The 22204-nt window shown below is 37.5% G+C and overlaps 1 protein-coding gene across 2 annotated transcripts in view; it reads right to left on the reverse strand.

Moving 5' to 3' along the window:
• Positions 1 to 3709: 3709 nt before the first annotated feature.
• LOC111870302 (glutathione S-transferase) overlaps positions 3710 to 22204 on the reverse strand; it is a 22671-nt gene continuing 4176 nt past the window's right edge. The window contains exons 1-5 of one of the 2 annotated variants that reach the window (XM_023862469.2): positions 17399 to 17553; positions 14253 to 14398; positions 13335 to 13502; positions 9139 to 9281; positions 3710 to 8742 (exon numbers count right to left, since the gene is read on the reverse strand). In XM_023862469.2, coding sequence (XP_023718237.1) covers positions 8575 to 8742; positions 9139 to 9281; positions 13335 to 13502; positions 14253 to 14398; positions 17399 to 17457 — 684 coding nt within the window. In that variant the 5' untranslated portion in view covers positions 17458 to 17553 and the 3' untranslated portion in view covers positions 3710 to 8574. Of the gene's footprint in view, positions 8743 to 9138; positions 9282 to 13334; positions 13503 to 14252; positions 14399 to 17398; positions 17554 to 22204 lie in introns of those variants that run through there. The other variant, XM_023862470.1, reaches the window with a different exon arrangement.

The raw sequence follows: 22204 nt of genomic DNA on the forward strand, positions 1-22204 counted from the left end.
CCATCCTTTCCTGATTGGTGTCCATCTTGGCTATTATTTCATCTTGAATGGACTCTGCCCTTGCTTAGTGGATGTCCATCTGGGAGATGAGAGTACTTCAAGGGACCTCAGACTTCTCATTATTGATGTCTATCTTGGCTTCCATCTTTTCTTGATTGGCATCTTTCTTGGCATCCATCTTTTTGTGGTTGGTTTCCATATTTCCTTGTTTGGTTTCCATTTTGACCAGCATTTATTCTTTCAGGAGGTCTTGGCTGGCTCTCATTTCTCTTAGCGTTGGGTCCGCTTTTGCTTGGTTGGCGTCCATCTTGGCCAACAGGCGTTCCAGTATTTATATTTCAGCATCCCGTTGTATTGAGGCATCATCCTATTTTTTACTAATGTATTCGTCAATAATACACCTTTAAAAAGACATTAGGAACATTTAGTGAACAACATATTCCTAATGTCTTCTTAAAGTTGTATTATTGATGGATACATTAGTAAAAAATAGGATCTTCCAGTATTTGTTAAAGCTTCATAGTCAGGTGATATAGCTACACAATATAATATTCAATCCAATGGTTTGTTCGATTCAATCCTTTCCAATCCAACCACTACTGACACCACTTCTCACTTGTAGGAGTGACTATAGACAAGGTGGGATTGGTGACTCGATTTATTGGCCACTTATACAACTCGTTACTACATTTCACAAATCACTATCGCACACGGACTAATGTTTTCAGTCTGTTACAGTCTCCAGTAGTCATTTTCTGATAATGGAGTTCAACATGTAACTATAACAGTCTCACTGAATTACACACTCCAAATATCACTGTACCTACAGCATATATAAAGTCTTCTCTACACAGCCTGACTTTCACCTTACTAGCTACCAGGCTGGTGGCAATTTCACACTAACCTCCTAGTCTTTTCTTCACAGGCTAACTTACCAAACACTAACCTTCTCCCTTGCTTATAAAATATCGGAATGGACCATGTAGAAAACTCTTTTTCCAACAATACCTCTGTTGTTGCATGTGTAACCATTGCAGTGGGAAGGTGTTTACTGAACCGTTGCCCAGAAATGATTCTACATGCTACAATATACATTCATGTGCTGATGTTCACAAGTTATGTTACACCTTTAGATTACATGTAAAGCCATGTAATATTATGGATATACCGTACGTCCAAAAAGTATCCAGCTTTATTTTTTCCCTCTGTAAGTAATGGCCAAAGGGGTGGGGAAACTGAGGGTAGTTGTAGAAGGGACTTTCATGGGCTTGCGTGATTTTTTGCTGACTCGCAACACTGCCGTATGTGTCTGTGGCTGCCAGATAGCCAAGTGGTGTAACACGTGTTCATCGCATTCTCTTTTTGCTCAAGATGACAGAACGCTTGGAGCAGCGATACTGCATTAAGTTTTGTCAGAAACTTGGGGATAGCCAAGCGGAAACAGTCCACAAAATTCAGCAGGCTTTTGGCAATGATGCAATGGGGTTCACTCAAATTAAAGAGTGGTTCAAGTGCTTTAAACATGGCCTTATGTCAGTGGACAGTGAGCAGCTTTCCGGGAGATCGTCAACGAGCCAAATGCTGATGTCATTGAAAAAGTGCGGACACTGATCATGGAGGACCATCGTTTGGCCATCCGTGATGTTGCTGATGAGGTTGGGATCAGCAGAGGTTCCGCAAACACAATTTTAACTGAGGACTTTGGCATGCGAAGAGTGGCGGCAAAATTTCTGCCCAAGCTGCTTTCGCCGGAGCAGCAACAACTCTGCCTTGAAATTGCGCAGGACATGCTGGAGTGCGCCAACAGGGATCCTGAGTTCCTGAAGACTGTGATCACTGGTGACGAGTCATGGGTTTATGGATATGAACCAGAAACCAAGGTCCAGGCGTCACAATGGAAGCATCCAACATCCCCAAGGCCCAAAAGAGCACGACAGGTTCGAAGCAATGTGAAGGTGATACTGACTGTTTTTTTCGATTACCTGGGTGTTGTGCATCATGAGTATGCACCACTAGGCCAGACTGTCAATAAGGAGTACTACCAAGAGATCCTCCGCCATCTTCATGATGCAGTTTGGCGCAAGAGACTGTAGCTGTGGGACGCACGCAACTGGCAGCTGCATCATGAGAACTCCCCAGCTCATTCATCACACCTGATCCAGGGTTTCCTGGCCAAGCATGGCATTCCGCAGGTTTGTCTGGCTCCCTGCTCTCGTGACATGGTTCCTTGTGATTTCTGGCTGTTCCCGATATTGAAGACACTGCTAAAAGGTTGCCGTTTTCACAGCCGCAAGGACATCATACAGAACGCGATGGCACAGCTGCACGCCATTCCAAAAGAAGCCTTCCAGGATTGCTTCCAGCGATGGAAGGACCACTGGGCTAATTGTGTGGAGTCACAAGGGGCCTACCTTGAAGGCGATTGGGTATTGTAACCACCCAGATACAGAACTTTTCTTTCCCGGCCCAAGGTTCGATACTTTTTGAACCACTTTTTATACCACACCACATGGCATCACATCCTATAAGACCATGGATCCTAATGTTCACCAGTATGCAAAATCTCATGAAATTACTCCTAGGCATGCAGGAGGCTTGAAATGAAACTCCTACACTTTCATGAAGTCAGCACTAAACATAGGGACTTAACATCTTCGTCTCCAAATGACTTTACTTTTATGGCAGGGTTGTGGTATGCACTACATCGGAGTCTGGGTGTGATTGAGATCCTTTCTGTATATGGAAGTGAAGAAATCCTGATGCCCCTGTCAGAAGTATGGTTCCAGTTATTTAGTCCATAATTCATCACTATAAACTATTCTTATGGGTGCCACCAGGATGATTTTCCAATGGGCCAGCCAGTTCAGAAGGGAGGAGGGGAGGGGTCAGCAAATTTTCAAGGTGGACCAGCCACAAAATTGTGCTGACAATCTTATATTTAAGTCATTTAAGAACATTTCTACTGCTCCCTAATATATTCATAATAGGATAACAGTATTTAAATACTATAGATTTTAAGCCTGTACTTGATATATTTCCTTCATTTCTGCAATTTGGATTTTTCCTTTTCAAGAAATCTGGCAGAGAAGGACAGGATCCCCCCACCCACATATACACACATGCACACACATTCACACTCCTGTTTATGTTCATCCATTGTCCATGTTCACCAATTCCTAAACTGCTTACTGCATACTGATATATTGGGTTTTTGGACTTTATCCATCGTCCTGGTTTTTAAGATAACTAATAAAAACACGACGTTTTGGAAACTGGATCTGGACGATGGATAAAGTCCGAAAACCCAATATAGCAGTGTGTTATACACCATCGTCAGAATCCTATAGTAACTGCTTACTGCATGTTTTACGTTAAACATAGTATTCAGTTATTCAGAGCTGGTTTAAAGATACTGTCATCATCATGGTTGCAGTGGACCACAGCTTCAAGAGAAAGACAGGGTCCAGGTTGCAGCATCTTTGAACCTTAGGCTAATGGTTTTGCAGAGGATTGATATTCTTGGATGACCAACAAACGTTAATTGTTCCAGTTACTGAAAATTTGGTTGTTTGAAACATTAATCCACAAAGTTTTCGTTATTTGTATGTAATTTCTTCTCTTAAAATCAGATAAGAGATATATACACACAGCACTGTATACAGAGAAAACAATTAACATTTAAAAAGGGTATTCACACCATATATCATGATCAGGCATTAATTCACATATTTTTTTTTAAATCTCACCAACATTTGAATCATTTTATGACATGCCCAAAATTCTCTTCAACCAGCCCTGCAACTTAAAATGTAACACTTTCTTTATAACATGATATACACATATAGGCCCTACTGATTTCAAATTTAGAACATATTCAACATTTTTATTCAAAGGCACATCTAAGAACATGTTGCAAACATATACTATCACTATTTTGGGGATTGTTCTAACAGATATGGAAACTATCTTTGCTCTGTTAACATGGAAGGTTGCTATAAATATGTTTGGATATTTGGCAGTGCTCAGTAACGAAATAATGTGACTTGAAATGGAGTGCAGGACGAGGATTAGTGGATACACTATTTGCTTCTCAGAAACATTTAAGGTAAAGGTTCAACTTCAGGATAATGTGACTGGTACAGGTCTTGAACTATAACCGAAATATACATATTTTCACAATGTTTAAAAACAAGGTATGACACAATTAGCTTTCATTTCTTTCAGTCATTAATCCTTCTCACGCTACATGAGATAAAATTCCTTTAAACTGAACTGTCTGCTCTAACCAGCTTTAGTGTGTGACATTATCAGTCAAATGAAATATCTCCTGCAGTAATTTAATAATTAAACAATTCATTTGCAGTTTTCAAACAATGGAAGTTACAAGTTTCCATGGAAATGTACAGATATTTAAAAAAAAATCGTTCAGTATACAGATGGTTAGTCCTGTTAATCATAGATTTTTCCATTGGAAATAACCAAACAGTGTTTGTGGTATTACTTAATTTACAGACCTTGGTATATAAAATATCTATTAGGGCTACTGTGATCAACTGACTGAGCATTCCAGTTATTCTTCTTAATTTTGATAAATTAACTGTCATTTGTGTCATGAAAAACGCATTACTAGAACTGGATTACTATAGAAGTTAATGAATGATTACTGATTAATGGTAAAAGAGTTGGTTAATTGAAAGTAATTATTAAATTTAAGCTGAAATTTCTATTGTGTGTAGGAGGGTAGGCCAGCCTCAGTGCTGTACCACTTCATTTTTTTTTTTAATTTTAGTGGCAACATGGGTCTTTTAATTATTTCATACGCTGTTACTATAGATTTGATCTACACTACACTACTTTGGTTACTGTTCACTCTGGTATGAGCATTGTGTCCAGGCACAATGATACACGTCTTCATAGTGATGATCACAACTAGAGCATCATTATTCCTAAGAAAATAGGAATGCATTTCAAATTCTTCAATAACTTTTATCCATCCCTGGGTTTCAAGCTCCTAGTACCAATACTGTACTTTTCCTGCTCCATCACAGATGACTGAATGTTTCAATGATCCAGACATCTTTTTTAATAAAAATAATCCAATATAATTCTCATAGTCAACACAGAATGTTGTAATTTATTACAAAGTTACCAACAATGAAATGTTAAAATACTATTGCATTGGCCTCAATTGTAAAGGAATTGCTTTCAAAATGTGCCAAATGCTCAATCTGTTTCACTTTCATTTTCAGGCAAAATTGTATAAACATATTCTTCACTCAAATATGAATACTGTTCAAGAGAAACAATTGGACATATGTCTTCAAACATATATGCGTGTTGAGGTAACTGATGATATGATGTCCATACAGTATGTTTAGCTTCAATTACAATTTTCATAGCATAAAAATTATTCACACTTGTAATTTTAAACAGTACAGCATCTGTTTGTTCTCATCAAATGTGATTGTCTTTGCACTTACATGTTCAGCACCAGAACCATAGTTTTATTTATTTTTAGAAATTATTTACATACTATATTTTGAATTCTGTATTTGAAATATATATTAGCGTTATCATTACTATGTTTTGTTATTCATAACTACCAGCACTGCTCTGTTAACATGAGGATTCTCTTAAGTTACTAAATTTCTGATAAGAAATAACACTAACAAGTTCTGATCAAATGTCCAGTGAATAATGTAATAACATGCTGATGTTTCAGAGAAAATATTCTTATTCTTTCCTTTTCTAAGGTTTTACTTATATTCAGTTGCTATCTGGAGATGTTGGTAAATAAATAGCAATATCTCTCAGTAATACAATATAAACACCAGTTTATCTGAAAAATCCTCTCTCTCCTGTGAATTGTAATACGCTATGAGAACAGAGCTGTTTCTCAAACCATGAATCATTCAGTTCTAAGTATGGTACTGTTGACTAGAATGCTAATAGTAACAGTATCAGTAGAATATAAAAAAGGGTGATTAGTTATTTAATTTTATAATTATTTTCGAAGATCATACCCGGAAATTTCTATAGAATAATGAAGTAAGATAAATTGTAAACAAAAGTGAAGTTTCTCTTGATAGAGAAAACATTCAGAACACCACAGACAATACAGATGTCACAATGATAATACTGGGTGACATGAAACCTGGTACCAAAGGGTTGTTTGACCCCGCATTTCGTGAATGTGTTTATGAACAGTCTTTTCACAAAAGTAAATTCCCTGTGCTTAATTAAGCATCATACCATGAAGACATATGGAAGAGTTGAGTATAGCTCCATGCATTCTTACCCTTTGCCATAGATGGAGATGAATTATTAGCTTTGAACCTTGGTCACTTTTCTTCTGAGGAAAGAAACCCCAACACCCACTGCATAAAAGGATGGATGGGCTCCAAAGTTAGTTTGGAGGCTGTGGAGAAGAGAAAAATCTCTTACCCCAGCCAAATATGAAAGTTGTCCCACTCATAACCAAACTGCTTTACACTTGAGCTGCCCTGGAATTAAGAGAGGGAAGTAAGAAGGAAATTGCAAAAAATGCAGAGGGTCTCAGGCTTTGATTTATGAATTTCTGGATGTCAAAAGTGGGGACTGGCAGTGGGCAGCCTCTCCTGAAAAACCAACATTTTCTCCAGCTACACAGATTATAATGTTGTGCTCTTGATTCAAACTCCTTAACTTTAGATAACTTCTGATATTTCCTTGTGAATCATTGGGACATGAACCAAAACTGGTGGGTATGATTTACTAGTTGAAACTTCTGTACCATACTTAAATATACTGTCACGTGTTGGGTATGTCACGCGACAATTAACTTCACACCATTCAGGGATGTAGCGAACATTTACTCTCCTTTGCTTTTACACTTATACAATTATACATATCACAATTAATCTTAATCTTGTACAATCCAGTGTCTCAATTGCTGTTCAACTACATCTCAGCAAATGCTGGGCTTCAACTGTCTTCTATGGCGACTAAGACTGCCTTGGTGAATGCATTAACCCCCTTATATATCTGTGGCCGTTGATATGCAGTGAACCTTCCATCTCTGAGGAAACATGTTTGTTGCTTCTGCATTTCCTACGCAATGGCCCAGTGTTGTTGCGTTACCATTGAAGTATCTACTCCAAACACCTTACATTTCTCCCTTCTAAAGGTTGTTCATCCCCAAACAGCCTAACAAAACTTTCTTTCCTTCAGTTGTTCCTCTTCCGATCGGTACCTCTGCCCTTCTTTCGTTTTGACGTTCAACTTCCATATATAACATTAAGTTATATATTATTTTCAAATGAAAGACAAATTAATATTGCATAATGGAATTATATAGTTTAGCAGGCTTAACCTATTTTGATTGGTCTACATTTTTCTTGTATTGTGAATAATATTAACTATATGCAATTTGTACAACCATTTTTATCATTTTCATGGCTGTCCTCTACTTACACATTACATCACTGCATGTGTAGTGTTAGATTATTCAGAATTACTGGGTTTTTAAACTTTGTCCATCATTTGGTAGTCTAGAGTCCAGTCACTGAGGTTAGCTCTTTCTAAGGGACCCAACAGAGTAGGTGTCGCCCTCCTCACCTGAGAATTGAAATAGATCCATTCTCCGAAATGTTGTGTTTTATAGTTCTTAGAATACCAAATGATGGACAAAGTCCAAGAACCGAGTAATTCTGAGTGTTATACACAATCATCAGAACCTATATAATCCACCAATTAGTTTCACGCTTCACTCCATTTCACTTGAGTAGAAGAAAGATGAAGCTGTGAAGTTATAAGAAGAAACATCAATTCTTTCAACATCAAAAATTACAGTCTCTATCCAAGTATTATAGGAAGCCTTTGATCATGACACAACTTCCAGCCACCATTTAATGTCATTAAAATGTCATAATTATATGTTTAAAGGTTGTGTCTATTTACTGTAATGTGATTTCACTTCCAAATAACCAAGAGGAGTGCTGCAGTTACCAAGTTTGCCATTGAGATATGTTTGCTTATGAGCATACTTCTTTAAAATTGAGTGTCTGGAAGAAAGAAAATCATGCTACAATTTATATGACTTTCTATTACATAGAGTTTTCCAGCAATGGAACTATCATGTAAATCAGGGCATATTTGTTTACCAGTGCACTTATACACATTCTCTGGATACATTTTCCAAGTTTCAGAAATCTCCACTTGTAACTTTTCAATGAACTGAAAACACTCCTCACTGTGGTGTTATCACTATACTGAATGCACTTTCATATGGACATAAATATTGATATGACAAATTTTCTTATCATGTTTATTTTGAAATGTAAGATACACTTTAAATTCTATTAATTTTATTACAATTTTAAAATGATGTCACTTCTGTTAGAAGTGTACATCTATACTGCACCAGGACTGGCCTTATCTAAATAACAAGGCATTTAAAATGTTAACAAAGTTCCTTCCTGTGACAGTATGACCCTAACAGCTTAACAAGTCTGTATACTGATTCATGGCTTGAGAAATGCCATATCAGAATATGGCATCAGATATGCTGCACGATATCCTGTAGAGGAGAGCTGTTCAGAAATCTGTTGCTGGTCTCTTCTGTAGCCATTCTTGTATGCTTGGTAAACTGAACACCTTTTCTTTCAGAGCTCTTAAAGATGGATACCGGTCTAAAGACTCCTTTCCAAATATTAGTTCAAAGTTCTCCAAAGATACAGCAAACACAAAATCTGTCCATGTTAACTGAAACAATAAAATAAACTATATGAGATTTGAGCTTCCCATTACAGTTTATATCAAGATTATATATTGTGCAATATAAAGTGGCCAGATGAAGACTGTCCTCAACACTTGATATCCACAGCAAAAATGAGGTTTCTGGGAGAATTTAAACAGAAAGAAACAATCCTGCAAATCTGGAAGACCACTAGACTTGTATCTATCCTGCTCATGTCTGAGACATGTTACTGTATTTCCTAGCAGGACTTTTGTGGTTTTCCTCAGTCTATTTATACTCTGCAGTCAAAATATCGTAATTAAATAACCTATGAATCAGTCACTCAACCCTGATTATGTTCACCTTGCTTCTCAGTCATTAATGTTATTAAATCTCTTGTTAATATTCTTATAGACACTCACTGCTCCTCCAACTGAGAACCCTCTGTTCTCTGTCACCACTTTTTCAAACTTGCTGAGGTAGAATGGGATCTTCTCCTTCATGAGGACTACCTTCTTCTCTTCCTTCTTGAACTGATCTGGTTCCATCCTGTACTGAAACAACTCTGAATGGTAGCAGCAAGCATCAGTACACTGCATTTTGCGTTAGACATGGTCAATTGTTTGGGTTCTGATATGCATGACATGTGCTAACATACAAGTTGGGTATTCAAAGGATTCCAGTTTGGTTATTAACACTGCTATTAATTTTGAAAATCAAAACAGTAAAAGAAATATTCAAAGAACTGAGATGTCACAGTTGGTACAGAAACTAAGCTACAGGATTTGATGTGTCTGTAAATGTTGCTGACAGTGATGGATTCATTACAGTTCAGTTATGTTGAACATGGTCTGCTGTTTGAAGAATTTTCACCTCTCTTTCAAATAAAATCAAAATACAGAAATTGTCTTAGTGTGAGTGCCGATCTTAGACTGAAGTTGACCAATATTGAGCCAGATATCCAGGAACTCTGTAAGAGCTGACAAGTTCAACAATCCCATTAAAAGTAATAACATAATTATATCATATTCTTTATTTGTTTAATAAAGATTAAAACTTTGTTCAATGATGATTTGCTTTTAATAGCTCACTTCAAAATTAATTAATTATGTTTTCCATATGTATTCAAAACGTGCTTTTAGATTTATTGTGTTATAAAATATAAATGACGCAGTATGTCTGCATAATTTAGTGGTCCGTAGAATTTTTTCAGACATTTTACTAGTCCTTGGGCTTAAAAAGGTTGAGATGCACTGCCTTAGGGAAACAGAATATGAGGGTGTGGGTTAGATTAAACTGGGTCAGGGTAAGCTCCACTTGGGGGCAATTATAGCCACAGTAATGAACACCTGGGTTGTATTGCGTATCCAAAAAGGAATCCGGAGTGTTTGAGTTATACATGTTTATTAGCTGCTTAATCACAGAGTTGGTAAGTTTTGAAACTTTAGCACAAAATGTGTCTGAGTTTTAGTGACATGAATTCTAAACTTTAGTATTCTTGTCACTATTGAATGCTCTCAACCTAAAAACTTTAATCAGTGGGATTTTTGTGATCTCGAAAAAGCATTTGACTGTGTCAGTCATAAGGTATTATTGGATAAATTAATGTACTATGGAATAAAGGATAAACATCTTAATTTATATAAGTCTTATTTACATAATAGATATCAGAGAACACAAATTAGAAATAGATATGGAAATGTTTTAACACAATCTAAATGGGTTAGTGTAAGAAATGGGGTTCCGCAGGGCTCAGTTTTGGGACCACTGTTGTTTATAATTTATATTAATGACCTACCTAAGATCTTGGAGTTAAACAGTATACCTATTTTATTTGCTGATGATACAAGTGTCTTGGTATCACATCCCAATTCTGGGCAGCTAAAGAATTTACTAGATGAGGTTTATTTTATACTTAGTGACTGGTTTTCAAAAAAATTATTGTCTTTAAACACTGTAAAAACGTGTTGTATAAATTTTACTGCTAACAACAAGGCGTCTATTGGAAGGGATGTAGGTAACATACTAACACAAATCACGAGCTCTTACGATCTTAAATTCCTTGGTATAACTATTACTAGAACTATGAATTGGGAAAGACATATTGATGAGCTGTTAACTAGGCTGAGTTCAGCTTGTTATATGATAAGGAACATGAAACCCATAATGACTATTACTACCCTGAAAATTATTTATAACTCTTATTTCCATTCTGTCATGTCCTATGGCTTGATATTCTGGGGTAATTCAGCTTCTGCTGAAAAGGTTTTTAGGATGCAAAAAAGAGCTATACGATTAATGGTTGGTTGTGGATATAAACAATCATGTAGAAATAGATTCAAGGAATTAAATATACTCCCTTTAAGAGCTCAATATGTATACTTACTGATGATGTTCGTTGTTAAAAATAGAGACAAGTTTGCTCTAAACAATGACTATCATGATTTATTAACTAGACGGAGAATGGATCTACATATGAACCAGGTGAATCTGGCTGTATATGGTAGGGGCGTGTCCCACATGGCGGTGAAGGTCTTTAATGCACTCCCTTATAATCTTAAAGAAATTGCTTCCATACCTAATCAATTTAAAGTCAAATTGAAGGACTTTTTGAGTAATAATTCCTTCTACACACTTGATGAATTTTTTAATAGATGATTTTATTTTGCTAAAGTAATTATTAATTGTTCACTTATTATTACAATTAACATAACAATATATATAAAGGGTCTTGGCAGAAATATGATTGCTTACTGTATACTAATTGTTATTTTGAAATGTAATTATATTAATTTATGTATTCTTGAATTTATTTCTATAACTTGTTTTCTATGTTTTTTATTGTATCTATGTTAAGATTCAAACTTGACTATTTCCACATCTCATGGAACTTGTTTTCTGTATAGATCTATGGAAATGAAATAAATGAATGAATGAATGAACTAAAACTTGGCCAGAGAGCAGCACTGCATTGCAATAAGTTGAGACTACGTGAAAGTGGGAGTCGTTCAATCATATTATATATAACAAAGCCACTTTTCACACACATGGTGTTGTAAAGCACCACAATTGCAGGATTTTGGGAAATGAGAACCCACATGCCCTAATGCAGCATGTTTGCAACAGCCCCAAGGTCAACATGTGGTATGGTGTCACATTTGACCAAATTGTTGGACCCTACTTCTTCCACGAGTGCAGTTTACCTGGATATGCTAAAGAATTAGTTTTGCACACAGATAGTAGCTGAAGTAGATGACCTCATTTTCCAACAAGATGATGCACTAGCCCATGCTGGTGCCATTGCAAGCACTGCTCTGGAAGAACAACTTCCTTGTCAAAGGATTGGCAGGGAAGAGCCCATAAATTGGTCACAAAGATTTTGATTTAGCACCCATGGACTTCTTCTGGGGATACATGAAAGGCATCATACACAGTGAAAGAGTAGGTTCTCTTCCAAGTTTGTGCCAAAGGATTACAGGGACTATTACTGCAGTGCCTTCAGATGTGGTGTCTCAGGTTATGGAATGGATTGAAATTTTGTATCAATGTCTGTAGGGTTGTCAGTGGCACTTACAAGGCAGTAAAACTTGGAGAGGTTGCTATCAGTTTTTGTTAACAAGAAATTTTTATACCAAAGCAGTTAATAAGTATTTATAACTAGAAATCTGGTTCTTTCTCTGACACTCTGCATACAAGCTGGGTTTTAGTAGACCACCTGGATATATACAAGTTCTTAAGTTATTTATTTCACACCAAAATTATGGTTATACCACCATGTCTAGGTTATTCTGATACTAGGCCATGGCATTTCTTCAAATAGAGCAGATTTACTGCTTGCCAGCGGCTTATTCATGAGAAAAGAGACGTTTTGTGAAGCTGAAGTTGATCAGACTTTTTAACAGAGCCTTTAAACCCGCGTTGGGTGTATTCATTATGTGTCTACCGAGCCGGTGACCAGCAGTGAAAGGAGGGATATAATTTACCAAGCCTTTGCCTAACAACAATAAGATGGATGCACATACTGACACAGACTGATGGAAGGGATTTATGAACATGCCGTTGAGATGGGCTCAAGTGCCATGATATACGTGTACATACCAAGTTTCATAAAAATTGGTTCCATAATTCAAGTCAAGAGGGGAGATTCACAGTCACATAGACAACATGGATATTTCATAAGCATACTTTCCTTTTTACAAACTAAGGAAAGTAGGCAAAAAATAAATTCCAGATCCAGTATCACCATGGGCAGAAAGTGGAAGAGAGGGATATATTGTTGATAACTTCATTCCTGCTGGTGTTGCCAACAATCACGTTGCCGGGGGAATTAGGTGGTTTGCATGCTAATGCACAAAGCAAAAACAAGTTACCTAAATGTTCTGAAAGTATGAAATTGAAAATTATTTGTATGAATGGAGGTGGGGATTTCTTTCTAAAATTAATATAACAAATGTGAGACTTCCACATACCTCCATATTAACTTGTTGAGGTTCACAGGGATGAACATAATTTGATGAGGTAAACTATTTTTTTACAATATCAATGCATACAAAAGGTGAACGTACAGGCTGCAATATATTTGTCTAAAGACAATTCTAGAAGTTTGAAAATTGCATACCTTGTTTAAGGTCAGTAAGTGTATCAACCAACATGTCACACTGCAGGCTTTCCCACTCATCACGGCCAGCTAGCCCATACTGCTTTGCTAGGTAACGGGCAATGGAATTGGATTGTCCTACAAGTTTCCCATCTATCTCCAGAACAGGTAACATTCCAAATGGCATCTCTGAGAAATGTTAAGAACATATTAACATCTAGTGTTGGTTCAGTTAAATTCACATCTTTATTTTATCCTCATTTAAATACACAAGATAACATTTTCTGAAGTTTTAAAGAAATGGTACAGCTTGTAGTGCAGGATAAAGTGAAAAGACATGTAGCTATGAGATATTCAATTTGCTTGAATCATATTTGATTACATTTCTCAAAAATAATTTATTATACATCTAAAAATATGCATAACATCAGATATTTTGGTAAATATTTACTAAAATTACTGAAGCATTTGTATATTTTGGATATTAAAGAAGATATATTAAACATATCCTATGACACTGGATATTTAAATGTATGCATTTTGATATTTGAGCATGGAAAGGTTAGGGTAATGCTGATTCATAATAATTAATATTGTTATTTTAATATTTTTTATTTATTTATAAATATGCTCAGTTAGTGAATAATTTTCTAGCTATTTAACAGTTTTAATTTTAATTTAATTTAAATTTTAATTTTTAATTTAGTTTAATTTAATTTAGTTTAAATTTAATGAGCCTGTGAGGTCTTTATTGAATCTGAAGTATTCAGTCTAACACTCCAATATGCATCCCTACTTTACGTCATTAAATGAAGGGAAATGAAAAGTCATTTGTATTTAATACTCATAAGGCACAAAATTATTCCATTACATCTAATACAAGGATCCAAATGAACATATCTTCATGAAATATACATTGTAGTATCCTGCAATACTCACTCCGTTTCAGTTCTGGCCATTTATCTTGACTGATACGTTCATCTTCATAGTCAACTCCTGCATATGCAAAAATAAACCGAATAAGTTCTGCTTTTCCCCGGGCATTGAAGTATATAAGCTTGTATGATGGTGCCATCAGCCACTCTCTGTAATTTAAGAAAGTAACAATTCAGAGATTAATTGGCTAAATTGTAAAGTATCCTAGAGTGTTAGTACATATTTAATTGGAACTAGAACCAGCCATATTTGCACCTGGGTCTTTTTCAGTGATCAACACAATCCATATTCTTCACTCTAGTTTGTAAGATCTGAACACTTGACTGTAATTCGAGAGCTTATATTTATAATTAAATGAAAAGCCTGCAGAATTGTCCCTTTCATTTTGTTCATAGTTTGATGTCCATTCCATTGACATTTAATGGCAATTTTCTTTTTTGTTTAAAGTTATTTCCTGGCTGTGTTCTGATAGCAGTGTGTTGGTTGCACAGTCATTTTGTCAGTCTTGCTACACTTGTGATAGTAATTCCTACATGGACAATTTTAATTTAAGTAGTGTAATTGCCTAACCCATATTTTCTTTTTGAGTTCTGACACCAGAGAATATTTTATTAGTCATTCAGTCTAGTCGTGTTAGTTATAATGCACCTTTGAGTTTTCATACCTGAGCTGTATTTTATTTTTAGAGGCCACATTAAGTCTTTGGATTCTGACACTAAAAAGTCAGATAATTAACACAGGTAAAGTTGTCCTTATCGCTTAGTTCAGCATCACATCATGAAGATGTATGACAGTGTGAATGTAAGGCTCCCCAGACATTCTTAATCTCTGCACTAATACAAGTGAGTGATCAGCTTTGCACCCTGGCCTCACCACCTCCAAGGAACAGATGTATTAATTTTCATTTCATGCACCCTGTTGTGTTAGAATATACAACATCTTTGTTAAAACCGTTACAACACAACTATATCAAGGTCAGTGCCTAGTTTGGCTCTGCTACATGTTTACATTCCCTATAGAACGGACAATACTTTGTAAGATGAGGCAGTGACTAAATAATTAACATTAATATCACTACATCTACATCATGAGCCTCCAGTAACAGTTTATTATATATACATAAAATATAGAATACTCCAATTTGTCCGAGGGAACACAACAAGATCACAAATTCCAATGACTGACTTGATGATGTAAAGCATCAATTGAAGAATTTTATTCTTGTTTTATACAATCTAATTTATTGTATTTTTATGCCAAGTATTTTAATATAATTAATATCATTGTATCCAATTTTATTAGTACTGAAGTTCAGTGGTTGTATATATGCTGGCCATGTATTTGCCTGATAATGTCTTTTAATTGCCGAAACATGCAACAGAGCCAAACTCGTCACTGACCTTTATACAGTTGTGTTGTGACGGTTTTAATAAAGAAGATGTATTAATGCTGATGTAAATCTACAATATTTTCTTAGAATGCTTCTTAACTGAATCGAATTACTACACCTCTGTTTGTTGACTGCATGATGGTAATGATCACTATATACACGTATACTCTTTCATTATAGTGAATGTTTCCTATTAAGTTGGTCAATCACAATTCCACATGCATGTGTACCGGTCGCTGTATATACAGTTTTATTACAACATTGCATGCTCTTCTCCAATGGATTGGATGATAAGATAATACAGAATACTATAAATACCTCTCTTGAAATGTCTCTGCTTACATGACAGGCAATTAACCTCATACTGGAAGAGGCATATTCCCAGAGATACTTATCTGCTTTCAGTTCTGGTCTGTTGGTTGGATTGTATGTGATAGAATTATAGCTGTGAGGGTTGTATTATGTCTGAAGGCAACAATAAGGAAAAGGATGAGATATGGCTGTTAATGGAGTTGCTCTCATCCCTGCTGCTATTCCTTTCAACCCTCAATTACTTGCAAATTATTTGCATGATATAATCACATCAAAATATTATGTTTTGAAGGGTATACTGATAAACATAGAGGCCTAATATGAGGCAACATACATGTCTTGCCTCCTTCATGTTTCTTGATTTAATTGCCTTAAGAACGTTTAGCTAGAGAGTCTGTGTGAGACAATCATTATAGTCACTATCCTATGGACCAGCCACCTTTTTCTTTTATTGCTAGTGGGGCTGGACTAAGTCCCTTCTACTATGGCCAGTTCTGGTGTATTATACCAGCCCCAGATGATAGGTGAGGGTGACTGTGGAGCAATTGGTGGAATGAAGATTGGCAAGGGAAACCGAAGTACTCGGAGAAAACCTGCCCCAGCGCCACTTTGTCCACCACAAATCCCACTTGACCAGACACGGGATCGAACGCGGGCCGCCGCGGTGGGAAGCCAGCGACTAACAGCTTCAGCTATGGCCCGGCCTTGAGGGCGCCTTGGTTGACCTCTCTGCCGCGTCGGCCCTGGCTTGCACGTAATAGAGTAAAATCTAAAGTTAATGGTGTTCTTAATTAATTACGCACAACATCATGAATACGTATGAGAAAATGGAGGTATAGCTCTACCATTCATGAACTCCGCACCAGATGAAGGTGAGTGGTGAGCTACATGTCTCGGCCTCTTTACCCCCGGTACCCATTAGCTAAGAGGCTGAGTGGGCACCAGAATTACTCTGCAAGCTGTGGAGAAGAGTTAAATCTCTGGTCCCTACCAGAAATCGAACTCCGATTCATCGGCCCTCCTGTCCATATCACTATATCGACGGAGCTTGGGTGTGTTAATGTTTTACTGGATATGATTTCGTACTTTTACAACCAAAGATGGAAATTTATTAGCTTTTAATAAATAACTAACTTCATGGGTTATTTGAATCTGTGTGGACGGACTGGACGACCGAGGAGTCGGGGTTCGATATCCGACAGAGGCAAGAGACATTTCTCTTTTTCACCGCTGCCCATTGAACCTGCTATCCAATGGGTACCGGAGCTTCCTTCGCTGAGAGTAGAGCGACCGGAGCTTAAAGCTGATAATTCACCTCCCTCTAGTGTTGAGGTTAAGAATGAGTGTATTTGTGTTTCCACTCCATATAGGTCTTCATGGCATGGTGCCTAATTAAGCACACGAACAAGTTTGCCTTTACCTTTTATACATCTGAATCTGAACTTACTGCTCAAGCCAAAGTTGGCTGTTAACATCAAATAATAAGACCCACGCTGTTTTCTCCATAATCCCCACTATGTTAGCTTTTCACGAAACAAAAGTAAGAACATTTTACTTTCGCCGATGTGGGAAGGTGAATAAATTAGTTCCTGTTATTCTACAGCACGACATGTCATGTCTCGAAGGCGTATTTTCAAATATAGCATGATTACGTGCACATGCATTGTAACTAGAAGTGTTAAAATCGTTTGAATGGTGGACGAAAAAGAATAATAAGCATAAAATAAAGTGGATTTGAAAACAAGTATTCAGATCATTAGAATGGTGGATGCAACTGAATTACAGACATAAAAGGAAGTCGGTTTGAAAACAAGTAGTGCTTCCCGAAGAAATCGTCCTGTTAAGAAATTAATATGCTTACATGGGGAAAGTACCCTTGTATCCCATTAGACAGAGGCTAGGTGGGGCCGGAATCGTTGAGGATGTGGTGACAAAGAGAAAAATCCCTGCGCCTGTGTTGGATCTCCATAAAAAAGTAGCACGTCCTGAGATACTACGCACGGCATCGGGCTTAGTGGTATAGACTGGATTCATCTGGCTCAGTTTCTCGCGGACACGGTACTGAAGCTTCGGGCTCTATAAAATGCTGGGAATTTCTTGACTAATTGAGCAATTGTTAGAATTGGTTCGTTAGGCAACGAAGAACATGAAGAGGAGTATTCATTTCGTTCAGTCTGGTCAATATGCGCGGCCACGCGCCAGGGTATTTGGTTCAGGCACTATGCTAAAAGCTTGAAGGTCGCGAGTTCGATTTCCAATGACATTGAATTTTTCAATGTACCTCATCTTTCGAGCAGCACTATGGCCCTGGGGTCGACTCAGCGTCTAACAGAAACGAGTACCGGGAATTTTCCTGGGTGTAAAGGGTGGGCGCAGTGTACGGCTGGCGACCTCATCGCCATCTGTGAACCGATTGTCCAGAATATGTGGGCAGCCTCGACGTTTCCCAACACTATGGGCCTCCACGGCCTATTACCGGAATAGTTTTACCTTCTTTGGTCAATGGGTTTCAGTAAAGATACTCGATACAAAAGCTGCTTTATTGGGTGCATACAGACAGATAAACAGACAAAGAGACAAACCGACAAAGAGACGGACGAAATGAAACGGAGATGCTGACTCTCGACTGTAATGTCGACAACTGAGCTGAAAGTAAGAATGGGTGAGAGAACTCCAGTGGAGCGCACATACAAATTTGTGAAATTTGCTGCTTTGTATTTTGTACATTTTACTGAAGAAATAAATCCATCTTTCAAGCTAATAACAATATATAAGTGAAATTAAGTTTATTTTTGTATTCGTAAACATTCATTTTAGTGACAAAAATATTTTACAAATTGTGGATTTGAATTAGATATATACTTCATGCTTCTTTTTATTCGCATAGCGGGAGGTGGACTTCAGCTGGGTCCATTCGGCACGGCGGCCACTGTACCTGCCCGGTGATTATGATGATGGAGAATTTGGTGGAGTGAAGATTGGCAGGGAAAACCGAAGTACTCGGAGAAAACCCGCCCCAGAGCCACTTTGTTCACCACAAATCCCACTTGACCAGACCCGGGATCGTATCGACATTTTGCATGGATACATCGATAAAGCGTCGTGCAAAACGGTGATCATACTAAACAGAAAAGAAACGGATTTATGGCTACCTTCAGGAAAATAAATGCAGACCAAATTTGATATGAATCTGTTCAAGTAATTTTGCCGACGAAACATGCTGACAAACAGACGAATCCGACTGATGCTAATTTCGCTTACTGTGTGTAAAGAACGCATAATGTTAGTTACCTCTTACGCCATTTCAGTTACGGATTTGGATATGAGTGACCCGATCTTTGGCTTTGCGTGTTTGAGTCACTCGGATCTCTTGGAGGAAAAAGTCAGCTTGATACCCAATTTTAGGGCATAAGAGAAATAAGTGAGGCTATTTTCTACCATAGTTATATATATTACACAATATCGCACACGATTTTTACATGGAGCTAATAAAGGCACGCAGCACAAGAATTTCTACTCGAATCGCAACTCATGTTTATGACTTACTTATTTACTTACTCATGGAACTGAGCCCTTCTGGAGGAGCCGCCAATTCTGCAGCTACTCAAGAACTTCCCAGCATTTTATGGAATCCGAAGGTTCATTACCGTGTTCACAAGAACCCTCCACTAGTCCCTATCCTGATCCAGATCAATCCAATCAGTACCATCCCATCCTGTCCCTCTAAGATCCATTTTTATATTGTCCACCCAGCTACGCCTTGGTCTTCTCAGTAGTCTCCTTCCTTCTGTCTTTCCCACCAATATCCTATAAGCGTTCCTCATCTCCCCCATTCGTGCTACATGCCCTGCCCACCTCATCCTCCTTGACTTGATCATTCTAATTATACTTGGAGAAGAGTAAAAGTTATGAAGCTCCTCATTATGCATACTTGTAGAAAGAATGGGCCTGGTGCTTCTATTTAGAGTGCACTTGTTTCCGTGGAAACTCTTCCAGATTTCATACTCCATGTGAAGTTTGTCTGTTGCACACACAATTTAGTTAATTTGTTAAGTTACGTTAAAATATTCCAAAGTTATTGCATTTTCACGAGCAACACAAGTAAGTAATATTAAAAGAACTACCAAATTTCAAAATTGGCCGCGCCATAGCTCAAGCGGTTAGTCGCTGGCTTCCCACCGCGGAGGCCCTGGTTCGATCCCGGATCTGGTCAAGTAGGATTTGTGGTGGACAAAGTGGCACTGGGGCAGGTTTTCTCCGAGTACTTCGGTTTCCCCTGGCAAACCTCATTCCACCAGTTGCTGCACAATCACCCTCACCTATTATCTGGGGCTGGTACAATAGGCCAGAAGTGACCGCAGTACAAGGGGCTTAGTCCCACCCCCCTAGCAATAAAAAGATGAAATATTTGTAAAATTTTACAATAACAAAAAATCACGAATATATTATACATTACAGAAAACACGGACGCCTCAAGAAGAATGTAGCGCAAGTAAAGACAAAGAGTGGTTTTCTCAAGCAAATGTGTTTTAATGAGCGAACGACGAAAATGCAATAACATTGGAATTGATTTAAGAACAAATGCAGCGCAGCAACGTCAACAAGCCAGCAGTTGTCTGAGGATGGCCAATTATGGCCGAAAGATGTAGCAATTTAATTTTAATATTATTTTAAGTTAAGGAGTAATTGTAAAGTTGCATTAAAGACGGAAGTAATTGTGTAAAGAAATTCATACGGATTTATTATTATTACTTTATTGTTATTTATTTATTTATTTATTTAGACTCTGGTATGTCGAACCGGCTGTGGGGCTTATCCAGCTGCCTGTCTAATGGATACAGGAGGTTCTTTTCAGAGAGATAAAACGACCAGCGCGCGAACCTCCCAACTCCTCCCCCCCCACTAGTACCGAAGATGAGAATGCATAATCCTTTCCTTCGTTCTCTCGTACAGGCGCAACAAATTTTATTTTAGAAAAGAGGCCCGAAATTGTGACGATTTTGAATTAAAGAAGCGAGATATTTTATTCTGTAGAATTTATTTCCCTAATATAGTCTTCTTGGTGTTTGAGAACAGGGTGTCGAGGAGAATATTTGGACCGAAGAGGGATAAAGTGACAGGAGGTTGGAGAAAACTGCATAATGAGGAGCTTCATAACTTGCACTCTTCTCTAAGTATAATTAGAATGATCAAGTCAAGGAGGATGAGGTAGGCAGGACATGTAGCACGAATGGGGGAGAATATAAATGCATATAGGATATTAGTGGGAAAGTCAGTAGGAAAGAGACCACTGGGAAGACCAAGGCGTAGGTGGGTGGACAATATTAAAATGGATCTTGGAGAGATAAGATGGAATGGTGTGGATTGGATTGGTCCGGCTCAGGATATGGAACCAGTGGAGGGCTCTTGTGAACACGGTAATGAACCTTCGGGTTCCATAAAATCCTGGGAAATTCTTGAGTGGCTGCACAATTGGCAGCTTCTCAAGAAGGGCTCAGCTCCATAAGTAAGTAAGTAAGTAAGTAAGTAAGTAATAGAGCTCTCTTCAACATTCCTGTAGGTACTTATATGGATCGAAGGGCTCAGACTAACCAGAAACTATTGCCTATGCAGTATGCACATTTTTGAAAGGAAGGGGAAATGCATACAATCGTTGGTACACGAAATACGGAGTAACAAAGGTTTCTTTAGTGCACTGTGACAGAGTGTTCTTTATTTGTCTGCTTATCGAGATAGCAAAATTAATATTCATGGGACAGGTGGAAAATGTATACAGAATTTTAATTGAAAAAAATCGAAGAAAGAGACCAGGCAGTGTGCTTCAGCGCAGATATGAGAATATTGTAATTGATCTTGAAGAAGTGAGTGTGAGGATGTGGGTGCATATGAACGCCATAAGGAACCTCTGGGTTACATAAATTTGAATATTTAACTGTCTGAGCGACTGTTAGCTTCTCTAGATCTCCTGAGTTATTCTCACGACTTATATTGTTAATTGTGTGAACGGAAAAGCGTCAGTGGGGAGGCTAATTCCGCTTCTTTGGAACCAACTTCTCTATATTTTGGGGGGAGGTTAGATCTAAAAATATACCTATTAATAGAACAATTGAAACTGGAAGTTGCTATGGCATGGAAATGAATGTGGAAAAAACAAAAGTAATGAAAATTTCGAGACAACCAACCCAAGTCACAATAAAGATAGACCAAAAACAACTGGAGAATGTGAAATGTTTTAAATATTTGGGTAGCTTGT

Source organism: Cryptotermes secundus, unplaced genomic scaffold, assembly GCF_002891405.2.
Source record: "Cryptotermes secundus unplaced genomic scaffold, Csec_1.0 scaffold354, whole genome shotgun sequence".
In the NCBI taxonomy this organism is placed as follows: Eukaryota; Metazoa; Arthropoda; class Insecta; order Blattodea; family Kalotermitidae; genus Cryptotermes; species Cryptotermes secundus.